At 39.4% G+C, this 14,092-nt stretch overlaps 1 protein-coding gene across 5 annotated transcripts in view; it reads right to left on the reverse strand.

Annotated features, from left to right (window-relative positions):
- The window catches only part of ppp2r5ca (protein phosphatase 2, regulatory subunit B', gamma a), a 159,958-nt gene that overhangs the window by 102,356 nt on the left and 43,510 nt on the right, over positions 1-14,092 (reverse strand). For 2 of the 5 annotated variants that reach the window (XM_063047323.1, XM_063047319.1), the window contains exon 1: positions 7,662-7,877. The exons of the other annotated variants lie outside the window; for them this stretch is intronic. In XM_063047323.1, the coding sequence (XP_062903393.1) occupies positions 7,662-7,755 (94 nt within the window). In that variant the 5' untranslated portion in view covers positions 7,756-7,877. Of the gene's footprint in view, positions 1-7,661; positions 7,878-14,092 lie in introns of those variants that run through there. 5 annotated transcript variants of the gene reach the window in all.

Here is a 14,092-nt window from a genome sequence, read left to right on the forward strand (position 1 = left end):
CTTTAAAGTGATTGTTAACCCAGTTCTCCGCACAGTACAGTATCCTTTACCTCGTATTGAGGACATTCTTGCTTCCCTGTCAGGAGGAGAATATTTCACAAAAATTGATTTGGCCCAGGCTCATTTCCAAACGGAAATCGATGATAAAGAAATACCTGACAATAAATACACACAAAGGACTTTACCAGTACAACAGGTTGGTGTTTGGGCTAGCAACAGCTCCTGCAATCTGGCAAAGGGCAATGGGTCAGGTCCTGCAGGGGATTCCAGGGACTCAGGGTTACCTGGATGACATCATTGTCACCGGCAAGGATGATGACGAACATCTTTCTAACCTAAAACAAGTGCTCACCAGGTTACGAGAATATGGGCTCAGAGCTAATCGACAGAAATGTGAGTTTTTCAAAAAGGGCATCTCATACTGTGGGCATGTGATCAACAAGGATGGCTTACACACGTCCCAAGACAAGATAGAAGCAGTGCTTAAGGTACCACCACCTGAAAATATATCTCAGCTGAGAGCATATCTTGGACTAGTGAACTGTTACCACAAGTTCTTGCCTAACCTATCCACAGTCCTACACCCACTAAATGCACTATTACAGACAGGGACACAATGGAAGTGGACTAAAAGCTGTGAGAAAGCATTTCAAGAAACTAAAAGACTCATAACTTCGGAAGGGGTGCTTGCGCACTTTGACCCCTCCTTACCAATCCAACTGGCTTGTAGTGCCTCACCCCATGGGATAGGAGCTGTGTTATTGCACAAGTTTCCAGATGGCTCAGAAAGACCAATAGCCTTTGCTTCAAGAATGCTAACTTCAGCTGAACGCAACTATGCACAGACTGACAGACGCCCTAAGCCTCGTGTGGGGAGTCAAGAGATTTAGTCACTACCTGTATGGTCAAAAGTTTACCCTGTTGACTGACCATCAGTCTCTTGTGTCAATCTTCAATCCAAGAAAAGGTGTTCCAGCGATGACAGCACAAAGGCTGCAGCGATGGCTTCTGTTCTTAGGAGGTCACATGTATGACATTGAACACAAGGGGACCAAGCAACATGGCAACGCAGATGGTTTGTCACGTTTACCACTGCTGACTTCAGAGATAACTACACAAATGGATTCAGCAGAGATCTTTCATACAATAGTTGAACAATTACCAGTGGCAAACAGTCTCATTGAAAGAGAAACATGCAATGAACCTACGTTGCCAAAAGTGTATGACACCACGGTAAAGGGATGGCCAGCGCATGCTAACACACTGTTTCCAGCCTTCTCAGTGAGGAAGGATCAGTTGTCAGTGTCAGGGAACACTAATATGTGGTTCACGAGTTGTAATTCCTCCAAAGCTATGCACCAGAGTGCTGGAGGAACTGCACAAGGGGCACCTGAGTATCGTGAAGATGAAAAGTCTTGCCTGTGCCTATGTGTGGTGGCCAGGAATCAATAAACCGATTGAGGACTTGATCAAGAACTGCTCTGGGTGTCAAAAAGATCCAGAATACGCCACAAGCCCCTCTCCATCCATGGCAGTGGCCCTCATCACCATGGCAACGAGTGCACATCGACTTTGCTGGACCATTCATGGACTATCTTTTTAATCGCCATCAATGCATGCTCCAAATGGCCAGAGGTCATCAAAATGGAAAAGACATCGGAAAAGACCATTAGAGTTCTGAGGGCCACGTTCGCCAGGAATGGCACACCAGAACAAATCTGCACAGACAATGGACGACAAGTTGTCTCTGAAGAATTCCAAAGTTTTGTGAAGAATAATGGAATCAAGCACTTTACATCTGTCCCTTACCATCCATCCACAAGTGGCTTTGCAGAAAGATTTGTGCAGACAGTCAAGAAAGCCATCAAGGCATGGACAGCGAAAATCGACCACTGCAATACAAGATAGACAACTTCCTCCTTGCCTATCATAATGCAGTTCATGCAACCACTAATCAGACTCCAGAGATGATGTTTCTGAACAGGAACCTGAGGTCCCGCATAGATCTTCTCAAACCAAACGTACGGCATGTGGAGAACAGACAGTTCTTGCACGTGATTACTGGACTGAAGAGTAGCAGCTGGGTACAATTTCCACCATAGACGGGCCACTGATGTATACAGCGGAGGTGGGAGAGAACGTATGGAGACGTCATGTGGTCCAAATCCTGGATGCTCAGGTGAAAAAACACAACAACGCCTTGCCTGGACTCCCCTGACATAAAAGCAAATACTCCTGATGTAACCACATCAGCCTCATCAACAGATAAGCCTGTCATCAGTGCTGATGACCCACCTGATGTATCTGTGGAGACTCATTCCCCAAAGCAAACATTTCAGGACAGACATTACCTGGAGAGGCAGAGAAAACCTCCCCAGAGACTTGAGCTCTAAATGGGTCTTAGACCAAAAGTTAAAAAAAGAAAACCAAGGCTTGTTTTTTTAAAAAATATTTAATTTGATATTATTAAGTTACTTTGTTATAATTTGTAAACAAATGGTAGGCGTTTGTATGTTAAGGGTAAGCATATTTGTTTAGCATAGTGCCCCAGTTAAAAAAAAAAGTTGATAACACTATTAAAACAAAATGGGAGGAGTGTACCGTATACCCTACATTATAATAAGGAACTACTTTATGTTGTAGTAACACGCCGTTGCATGCGCTATTAGGCACATATTGATCTGTATGTATATGTCAAGTTCGGACTCTACCAGTAAAGAATCATGAAACTTAGTTCCCGTCTCCAGCGTTTTTATTAATAACATAGTTGTGTAAACAGGCCATGTACACAACAGGATCCTGTTCTGGTTGGCTGCCGGTTACCAGTGGAGTTCCACAGGGGTCAGTGTTGGGACCACTGCTTTTTACGATGTATATCAATGATTTGGACTATGAGATTAATGGATTTGTGGCTAAATTTGCCAAAGATACAAAGACAGGTAGAGGAGCGGGTAGTGCTGACGAAACAGTGAGTCTGCAGAGAGACTGAGACAGTTTAGGGGAATGGGCAAAGAAGTGGCAAATGAAATACAATGTTGGAAAGTGTATGGTCATGCACTTTGGCGGAAGAAATAAATGGACAGACTATTATTTAGATGGAGAGAGAATTCAAAATGCAGAGATGCAAAGGGACTTGGGAGTCCTTGCGCATGATATCCTAAAGGTTAACCTCCAGGTTGAGCCAGTGGTGAAGGCAAATGCAATGTTGAGGCTCTATAAGGCACTCGTAAGACCACACTTGGAATATTGCGTGCAGTTTTGGGCTCCTTATTTTATAAAGGATATACCGACATTGGAGAGGGTTCAGAGAAGATTCACGAGAATGATTCCAGGAATTACCGTATGAGAAACATCTAGCAGCTCTTGGGCTGTATTCCCTGGAGTTCAGGAGAATTTGGGGGGGGGGGGGGGGGGAGGAGAAAGAATCTCATTGAGACATTCCGAATGTTAAAAGGCCTGAACAGATTAGATATGGCAAAGTTATTTTCTATGGTAGGGGAGTCTGGGACAGGAGGGCATGACTTCAGGATTGAAGAGCGTCCATTTAGAACAGAAATGCGGAGAAGTTACTTTAGTCAGAGGGTGGTAAATCTGTGGAATTAGTTGCCACGAGTGCTGTGGAGGCCAAGTCATTGGGTGCATTTAAGGCAGAGATAGATAGGTTCTTGATTAACCAGGGCATCAAAGGGTACGCGGAGAAGGCAGAGGAGTTGGGATGACTGGAAGAATTGGATCAGCCTATGACTGAATGGCAGAACAGACTCGATGAGCCGAATAGGGTACTTCTGCTCCTATATCTTATGGTCTTATTACCACTTTTCATCATCTGCCTCCACCTATTATATCCTAACCTGTTGGTATTCCTATTCCTCTACCGGCCTTTCTACCCACTTCACTTGGATCCACCTCTTTCACCAGCTCTTGCTTTACCCTTTCCCCTCACCTCAATATTGGCTACCTCTACACTACTTTCAGTCCAGATGAAAGGTCTTGATTAAAAATGCTGACTTTCCATCTCCCTCCACAAATAAAGCCTACTCATTGATTCCCTCCAGTTTTTTTGCTCTAACTTAGCTAATTGCACAAGACAACATAGCTAACTCATATCATGTCATATATACTTTTTGCAAGCCTAAGCAGAGAAAGACTTTCCAATTTTAAATTTATTCTGAGGTAAAACCAGAAAATAAACCAAAATAGTGCTTACACAGTCGAGTTAAAATTTTAAATCTTTCATTGGATTATTTTAAAATATTGCAAAAAAAATTTCCCTGTATTTCCCTAAATAATAAATATCATTGTTAGGCAAATCACAGTTTTCATTGGATAACAACTGAATAGCATTTCATTTTGCCCATTACTCAAATTCTCTACCTCACTCCCACTCCAATCTGTCTGACGCCTCCTGCAGGGTTCCAGTGAAGAACTGCATTTTATTCTCCATCTGGGCATTCTAGTCTTTGGAGTTAAATTTAGAATTCAACAATATCAAGCAGAAAAAAAAACTATTTCTATCGGAAGTGCGCACTAATATTAATTCTGCTTTTCTCTTCACCAACACTGACTAAATTGTTGGGTACTTTAGTATCATCTTTTTGATTTCAGTTCTCTGTAATAACTCTGGGCTCTATTATATTGCTTTTATGTCCTTTTCCTTATTTTCCTTTCTCTATTTGCTTTCACGAATCTACCAACCATACCGCCTCTAAATAATGTGATCACCTGGACAATGGTAGCCTCACCTTATGAGATATTCCCTTTGTCACCCCGTCTCTCTGGAACTAAGACTCCAGAATCGCAGTCGCTATGCCTCCACTTGTTTACTCACCTTTCCTAGTTCTGCTGAGTTTTCAGTCTGGATGATCTTTAAGGAATATTCTGTACAGATCAAGTTTTAACAATTTTACACATGCCTCACCTTGACAAAGCAACTCACTTTGTCCTATTCATCCCCTTTCCTGTCTTTTTTCCCTAATTACATGTTATTTTGGTAATATAATTTTAAAGATCTGATTAAATTTGCTATACATTTGACTGAGGCAAATTGTCATTTCCACTTTTGAGGAAGGACTAGAAAATATGTAGGCAATTTAGAAGAAACCTCAATAAAATGAGCTTGGTACTTTAAGAAACTAAGAACAGGTTGTTGTGAAGAGTGTGGATACATATAAAACTGGATAAACATACATGCAAGGAAGAAAACTGGTAAGGGTATGATAGTAGAAGAAAGTAGAGCATGAATGTCAAATGGATAGAATGGAACAAATGCACTGCAATATACATTTCATGTAATGGCATTATATAGTAACAGATCAATGACTAAATAAACAGTACATTCTAGTTTCAATCTGGTTAAGGTTGGAAAGCTGACTCAGAATGAACTAGCTTTTTAGTTCTATAGTAAAGTGTTGTCTTTGGTATAACTTGCTTAACACTAACAAAAGTTGCTTGCACTTCTACCTTTATACAAATATCTTTAGGCTTCTTGTTTATATTAAGAGCTTTTTATTTATATGAAGTGTGCTTCCAAACATCCCCATAAAGAGAAACAAAACACTAAAATCTAGGTAATGTTAGGATTGAAGAAAATTTAAAATATTCATAATTCTGTATTTAATTCATTGAAAACTAATGTCCCAATGAATTAAATTGAGAAACAAAAACAGCATCAAAATTGTGTTCATTTGTACCAATGATACTTTGAAATATTGAGCAAGTTATATTTCTCCCCTGCTTCAGCAGTTATCAGATGAAAACATTGTAGCAATTGACGAGCTTTTTTTAAAAACAATCTTTATCTTTAAGTTGCCAAAAATATGGAGCAGATATGTCTATATTTTTCAGAGTTTGATGAAATGTCAGCTTGATAAATTAACTGCTTCTCTCTCACAACAGATGAAAACTAACTTGCTGAGCATTTCTTGGATTTTGGTCATAATTTCTGCTCCTTTTTATTAACTGTAAATGTTCTGAAATTGTAACAAAGCTTTTCGCAGCTACTATTGAACAAGAGGTCCAGAAGCCTGAAGTCCCACCTCATCAGGTTCAAGAACAGCTACTTCCCTTCAACCATTTGGCTGAGCCACTGACAAAACCCTAACCACTGCAGTTTACCAACACTATGACCATATGCATACAATGGAGTTAATTTTGTTTGTTCCAATTTTGCTCTTTCTTGTAAAAATGTGGATAATTTGTTTTTCTTGTGAATGCTGCTTATATGCTGCTATGCGCTTGGGATGCTGCTGCAAGTATATTTTTTACTGCACTTACGCAACTTACAACAACACTTTCATTGTCTCTACAACACAGCAAACTTACAGTAGTCACGAATTACAAATTACTCCATCATCTGCACAATTAGTCTATATTCAAGGGAAAAAAATAACTTGGGATACCATGCTGTACCAGAGCAGCCTCTTGCTCTAAGACTTGTAGGGTTACACCCTAAACATAATTTCCAGATTTGCGCTTGAATTCAGAATATTCTTGGCTGAGGAAATACTGTAAAGCTATGTGTTAATTTTGAATTAAAACCACTACAAATTCCAAACACAGATTAGGTTATCCCTTAGCACCCCTTGAATGACGAAATAAAACTTGTGTACCAGCTGTATAAACCTAGATATCTGAATTTTGGCTTAGTAGTATACAAATCATTCCGCAAAAATCCATCAGTATTATCAAACACAAAATATTTGTCTGAAAAAACTATAGGTTCTAATGTTCCTTTCCACAGTAAGAACTTCTAAAGGACAAATTAAAAGTTGAAGGTTACAAATCTTAACTTTTCCCTTAGAAGTCTTTGCAGGGTTGAGTTAATTAAATCTAATACTTCAGGACAGCAAGCAGAAGAAATTGTGTTTAGTAATAAGTCTCTATAGAAAGATTTTAATACATTTCCCGCCCAAATTCGATGTAGGTGTCACCTCCTCACGATGAAGATTATAGACCCAATTTAAAAACATCACAGTACTTATAACTATAAATGAAAACGTTTTGAAGTGTACTTTCAATTAAAATGGAATCAAAAATTAGGAATCAACTTTGTTAAGGAGTGCAAATACTAAGAGAAGCTTTAAAATATTTGTTAATTATTACAGAGACAACATTTCTAAAGTTTAAAAAAAAAGCAGAATAGCTATCACGGTGCAAATCAAGTTAGTACTCGTCGATTCTCTTAACATTCACAGAACTAGGTAGAGTTTTTTTTGGGAAAAGAAACCGAGGTGGATTTAACCGAAAATGCAATATGTGAAATACACAAGGAGCCACAAGTTATTGAAAAGCAACCTCCCAGCCCCCATCTCAATTTATCTTGAAAGCCGATGACCTCACTTCCTTTGACATCAGCGTGCGTTGCTGGGGGATGGGACCAGAACCGTGACAGCGACAGTGGGAAGCAGCAAACTCAGATTCCAGCTAGGTATGAAATGCTCCAATGGACCGCAGCAGTTTTACCAATCCTACATTTGCAGATTTTTTTTTCAAAAAAAAGATTTGTTCGTTTATTTTAAAGCAACAAAATGCTTACGGAGTAGTAGTTTTAATAAACCTATAAGACAGCGCTTCTTTAAATTTCAAATCTCACCTCACAAAAGCTTTGCACAAACAGATAAGCAAGCGCAGGATTCCACTGCTGCACACACATTTCAACCCACCTCGAAAGTGTAGAAGGCCCGTGGGCTGGAAAGGCCCATTGGATCCAGCTGCATCTACCACCATCCTGCTACCAGCTCTGTTACATGTCAACATCTAGCCTATGCCAGCAGAACAAGCTGTCTCTTAGGGCTAGAAACCAGCCTCCATTTTAGCACAATACACTTAGAAAATGAAGCTACCCAACGAAGGGAAGAGGCTAGTTAGTGATGTCAGCACCTAGCAGAAAGCTGATTGGGTAATAATGACTACATAAAATGACAAGCAAACTGCAAATAGAAAAGCATTTCTGATTGGCCCTGTATTAAGACTGTAAATTGATCAGATTACTGTTCAATTCTATTCGTTCTCCAGGTTTAAAATAAAGTTTGCAATAGCTTTAAAAACTTCTGTAAGCCTTTTCGAATTTTTGCTTTAATTCCCTCCCCCATCTCTAATTAAAAGCAAATCAATTTCACATTAATGACTCCCTTCATTAGAAACACCGGACATTTGCCCTATTCCAAATTACCCTAATCCTTCGGTGAGCAAGATTTCGTCATTATGATGTTTATTACAAAAAAAAAGATGCTGGCCTAAATTCAAGATCTGAATCTGTTATGGTTTTTCAAAAACTTTGGTTTAATATATTTTTGTTTTGTTTTTAATTACTGAGAATAAAAGGTTTAATTTATTCATCAAGTCAGACATCACAAATGTCACTTACAAAATACTGTAAATAATCTAGAATAGAAATAATAGTGCATGAATGAGGGTGAGAGTGAGAAAGACAAAAAGAGAAAACCACTTTCATAATAATGGAACTAATATTATAGAAGATGTTATTAATTAGTTATTACTTCTATAGAAGTATGAAAAAAACTAGTTTGTATTATGCTTTAACTTAAAACTAAGGATCAATTTACAAACTCAGCTTTAGGATTGCAAATTTCAAATATTTTTAACAATTGGCTGAAAAGATCATTCTACTTTTTTTTGTAATTCTACAGCAAATCCCAATAACATGGCTTACATGGTCAAAAATAAAAGAGGGCATAAATGTCACAAGTTTTGACAAACTTTGGCATTTTCATTTATCATCTTTGGCGTTCCTTTAAAGCCCTCCCTAATTCCAACCCTAACAAAGCTTTTGATCAGCACTGTCTTTACAACTTTCAAGATGTTGTAAAGATATTTTATCTCATTATCACATTATATCTCCATGATTCATTACATCCCTGCCTTCTAGCCTTTCCTAGATTTATACTTAAACAACAAATCTATTTTTAAATTCTCATGCCTGTTTCCAAATTTCCGTATACCCTTTTCCTAGCTCTCTCCAAACTCCTTCATGCCTAAAACGTTCTAAGGTACTGGCACTCATCCAAAACAAAAACCTGGTCAATATCATATGACTTCTTGTGAGTGTTCTTTGCATGTGAAGAACTGGTAACATCTTTCTAAGTCAGGATAATGTAAACCTTGGATGCAAAGCTGTAGGTGGTAGTGATCTCTTGACCCTGCTGCCCTTTTTTTTTCTTAGTAGTTAAAAAGTTGTAGGTTTGGGAGGTAACTGCAGTAGGCTTTGCAGATAAAGCCATCGTGTTCTGGTGGTCAAAGGAATGAATGTTAGGGTGATTAGTACAGTACTGTGCAAAAGTCTTAGGCACAGATCTATATAGCTAGGATACCCAAAACTTTTGCACAGTACTGCATTTGTCAATGTGTAGTGGAAAGCAAGTTTGTATATGTGCTGGGAGCAAAGGATGTTGGGAATGGCAAGGGTGCAGCATTGCAGAAAAGATTTGGGATAAGTGGCAGAGGAGTGCCAGGGGCCAGGGTGGCGTGGATGCAGACACACCCAGCCCTGAAACACCAGGTAATATCATATGATTCCAAATAATTGGTTCATTGATCATTACAGAATGTCTTTCTGATGCTTCCCGCTCTCTCCCCTCTCCATTTCTCTTTTCCCAAACATGATTCCCCTCCGCCTGCCCCCTTCTGACTCTGTGCACAAAAGAGACCCATATCAGAACCAGATTTATCACTCAGATTTATGTGAGTAATTAGTTTTTAGCTTTTTTTTGTGGCAGCAACACAATGGAGTACATAAAATTACTGCAGTTCTGTGCAAAACTCTTAGGCGCACTAACTATATACATGTGTCCAAGACTTTTGCACTTACTTACTGTAGGACATCAATCAAATGGAATGCTTTGCTTTGGGGTGGTGAACTCATCCAGGCAAGTAGAAAGAATTCCATCACACCCAGGATTTTTGTCTTGTAGGCAATAGGACTGTCGTGAGTTATGTACTACAGAATAAGCAGTCTTTGACCTGCTCATGTAATTATGATGCTTGAGGGTAGAGCAGTTGAGTTTCTTATCATTACAGACTCCCAGGATACTAATAGAAGATAACTCAGTGATAATAATGCCATTGATTGTTATTGAAGTGTCATTGAGATGGTTGGACTCCCTCATGATGGAGATAGCATTTTGACGTGCAAATGTTACTTGCAATGAAAATGGTTGGACCTAGGACACTGCCCCAAGGAACTCCTGTAATGATGGTCTGGGGCTGGGATGACTGATCTTCAACTATCACAACTAGCTTCCTCTGTGAAGAGTAATGAAATATTTCATGGAGTTTCCCTTATGACACTCAGGGTTCATTGTTGCTGCACTTGTCAAATGATGCCTTGATGTCAATGGCAGTCCTCTCACCTCATCTGTGGTATTTCACTTTGTCCATGTTTACACAAAGGTTGTGATAAGGCTTTGTGGTCCTGCGTCTGTGAGCCCTGCAGTCTAGTTTCATTCGGGTAGTACATCATTACTTTTCGGTGTGCCCTGTGCTGCACCATTTTGCACTCGTTGAATCAACATTGATAGCCTGGCCTAACAGTAATTACAGAGCTGGAACTGGAATGTGAATTGGTTTATTATTGTCACAGGTGCCGAGATACAGATAAAGTCATTGCATCATCCATTGAAGTAGAATGAGGTAAAACAATAATAATGCAGAATAAAGTATAACAATTACAGAGAAAGTGTGGTGTAGGTAAACAATAAGGTGCAAGATCATAACGAGATAGATTGTGAGATCTAATAATTATGTAGAAGCTGTCATTGAGGCTTTATGATATATGTTGAGGCAAGAGGTTACAGATTCAACAATGCCCATCTGTTTTGAGACCATGCCATTTATTAAGCTCGTAGCACCACACAACATAATGTCCTCAGTGTGTCCTCTCTCTTCCCAATAGAAAAAAGTCAGCACAGCATCATTGGCTAAAGGGCCTACTGTGCTGTAATGTTCTGTGTTCAGTACTGCACTTGACTGATACATATGCCACACAAAATATAAATTTACAAAGACAAGGTCAACAGGATTATCTCACCAAGTCTGACCATTTTACCTTTCAAGACTTAGGCAACCTGGTCTGTGGTGCTACCAAGACATTTTTGGTGGTAGACATGAAAGTTTACCCCCACAAGTACATTCAGTGCCCTGTTACATTCATTCTTCAATATGGAGGAACATTAATTCATCATCTGACAGATATTGTAATTATGATGAAATTTCTTTGCTCAGATCAGATCTGATGCCATTAGAGTTCCTGGGCTCTGGAGTAGATGTTGAGAATTTCAAAAGCTACTCCGTCCTACATTTCTTCCATGCTGGGTCTGTCCTGCAGGTGAGACAAGTTGTACCCAGGCATTAGGGAGGAGTTGCTTACCACCTTGTTTGCAAGGTGTGATTTTGTAAGTAGGACTATATCAGACTGTTATTTGACTAGTCTGTTGTATATCTCTTCTAATTTAGGCACCAACAGTGGGAACAGTTGGGGGCGGGGGGGGGCTCATAACCAACAACAATGAGGTGGCCTACAGAGAGGAGGTGGAAGAGCTCATGGTCTGGTGCCAAGCAAATAACCTCTTCCTCAACATCAAGACTGAGGAGATAGTTATCGACCAGGAAAACTCACACCACATCGACGGCACAGCTGTGGAAACTGAACAGTTTCCAACTCATAGGAGTGCACATCTTATAAAAACCCTCATGGTTCCAGAACACAACTTCGACCGTCAAGAAAGCTGAACAGAGTTGAACTATGCACATCAATACTTACGACCTTCTACGGATGCTCAGTCAAGAGCATCCTTATATGTAGTGTGACTGTGTGGTATGGAAACCGCACTTTAGGGGACAGGAACAACAGTAAGTTAAAACTGTCCAATGCACCACTGGCACCATCCTACAAACCATCAAGGACATATATACAGAAAAAGGCAAGTCACATTGTGAAGGATTCCACCTATCCTCCTTATGGATTGTTTGTCCCACTCTCATCAGGGAAGAGGCTAAACAGCATCCATGCTAGGACCACTGCACTCAAAGACAATTACTTCCCCAAGCAGTCACTCATCAACACCTCCACCCATTTACCCAACCCACTACCACTACATCCACATCATCCACTCCTCTCCACATCTCCTTCAGCCACCCCCCTCCAAATGCACTGCCACTTTACTTGTACGTTGTGTTTTATAAGTAATAAAAAAATCATATTTGTGTTTTTAATGCTGCAATGGATCTGGAGTAACAATCATTTAATTCTCCAGTATACTGTGTACTCAAGAATGGCAATAAACAATCTTGAAATATCCATCCTCCCTCCCCCCAAAAACAAAACTGGTGAACCAAATAGACTTTTAATAACAAGCCACTAGTTTTTCCAAACTCATTAATATCAAGATTAGTTTTATTCCTCCAAATTCCAGATACTTAAACAAATCTAAAACCTCACAGCTGCCACATTGGTTTTCAACAGCTGCCAAGGTGGTTTTTGAACACTGATCTCTGCACTGTTTGTCTAGTTTTCTGAATTGGTAGCCTGCAGCTAAATTCTTGCACCATAAAGCTACTCATGCTGAGTACTATTCAATTCATTTGGAGAAAGTAACAGAATAGAGTGTTCTATTTATCTTTGGTGATCTGAAATTCTGTTTTGAATCTTTTAATACCAAAAAGCATGATACTTTAAGCTATCTAGCCAAATAGAAAGACAGATAGACATTGGCTACTTGCTGCAGAATTCCTAGTCTCTGAAACTGCTATTGTAACCACATTGTGCATACGGCTACACTAATTTCAAGTCAATGCCAACCCCCAGGATATTGATGGTGGTGGGGACTCAGTAATGGTAACACTATTGAATGTCAGGGTGAAGCTGGATTTTCCCCTATTGAATATTATCATTGCCTGGAATTTCTGTGGCATGAATATTACTTGTCACTTTTCAGCCCATGCCTGGATATTATCCAGCTCTTGCTGCATATGGATGTGGGCTGCTTTTGACGAAGTGAGAATGGTGCTGAACATTGTGAAATCAAAGCATAGACCTACTTCAGATCTTTCAACTAAAGCAGGGCCCTTAACAAAGTAGCTGAAGATGGTTGGGCATAGGACACTACACTGAGAAACTCCTGCAGGGGTGTCCTGTGGCTGAGATGATTGACCTTCAACCACCAACATTACCATCCGATGTTAGTTAGGATTCTAACCAAAACATGTTTTTTCCCTTCAGATTCCCATTAATTCCACAGTGGATTAAATACTGCTATTATGTCAAGGGTCGTCACTCTCACTTCAACCCCACAATGACAGCAATAACAGGAATGCTCTATGTACAGGTAACCAGACTCTTGCTGGCTTACTAAGTTTGTGTCTTGTTAAATAAAAGTAAAAATACATTTGTTCAACTGGAGTTATTCTCAACACTCATTTAAATAACCAATGTCCACAATCTCTTGCCAAATTTTACTTTATCAATATTCTTGAGGCAGAATATAAAGCAAGGTATATTTAATAAAACAATAGCTTAAATGACATACGTGATTATTTGGATATATTCCAAGTAAACAAAATTGCAAAACATTTGCTAGACCTGTTCTCCATATGGGATAGGAAGGAAGACACACGTACAGTTCCTAAACACTCGACCTCCAAGGGCATGGCTCAGTTTAAGAAACAGTTTTGTTATTTGTTCTTAGAATATGGCAAGGTGTTATTTAGAATTATTTTAAATTATTCATATATCAGTGTAGCTTATTTCCCTAAATAGCACCGGTGAAACATTTAGAGCTTTAACCATTATCACATTATTTCTACATTCTTCCCATGACTGGGTGGGTTTCCTCCAGGTGCTCCGGTTTCCTCTCACATTCCAAAAATGTATGGGTTAGTATTAATTGGTCACATGGGTATAATTGAGTGGTAAAGGCTTATTGGGATAGAAAGGCCTGTTACAGTATTGTATTGCGAAATAAATAATCTCTTTTGCCTACAATAGCCATATCCCTCCATTCTCTGCATGTGCATAGTCATAGAATACTGTATAGAAACAAGCCCTTTGGCCCATCTAGTCCATGCCTAACCATTAATC

The sequence above is a fragment of the Mobula hypostoma genome, chromosome 1 (assembly GCF_963921235.1).
Source record: "Mobula hypostoma chromosome 1, sMobHyp1.1, whole genome shotgun sequence".
Classification (NCBI taxonomy): domain Eukaryota; kingdom Metazoa; phylum Chordata; class Chondrichthyes; order Myliobatiformes; family Myliobatidae; genus Mobula; species Mobula hypostoma.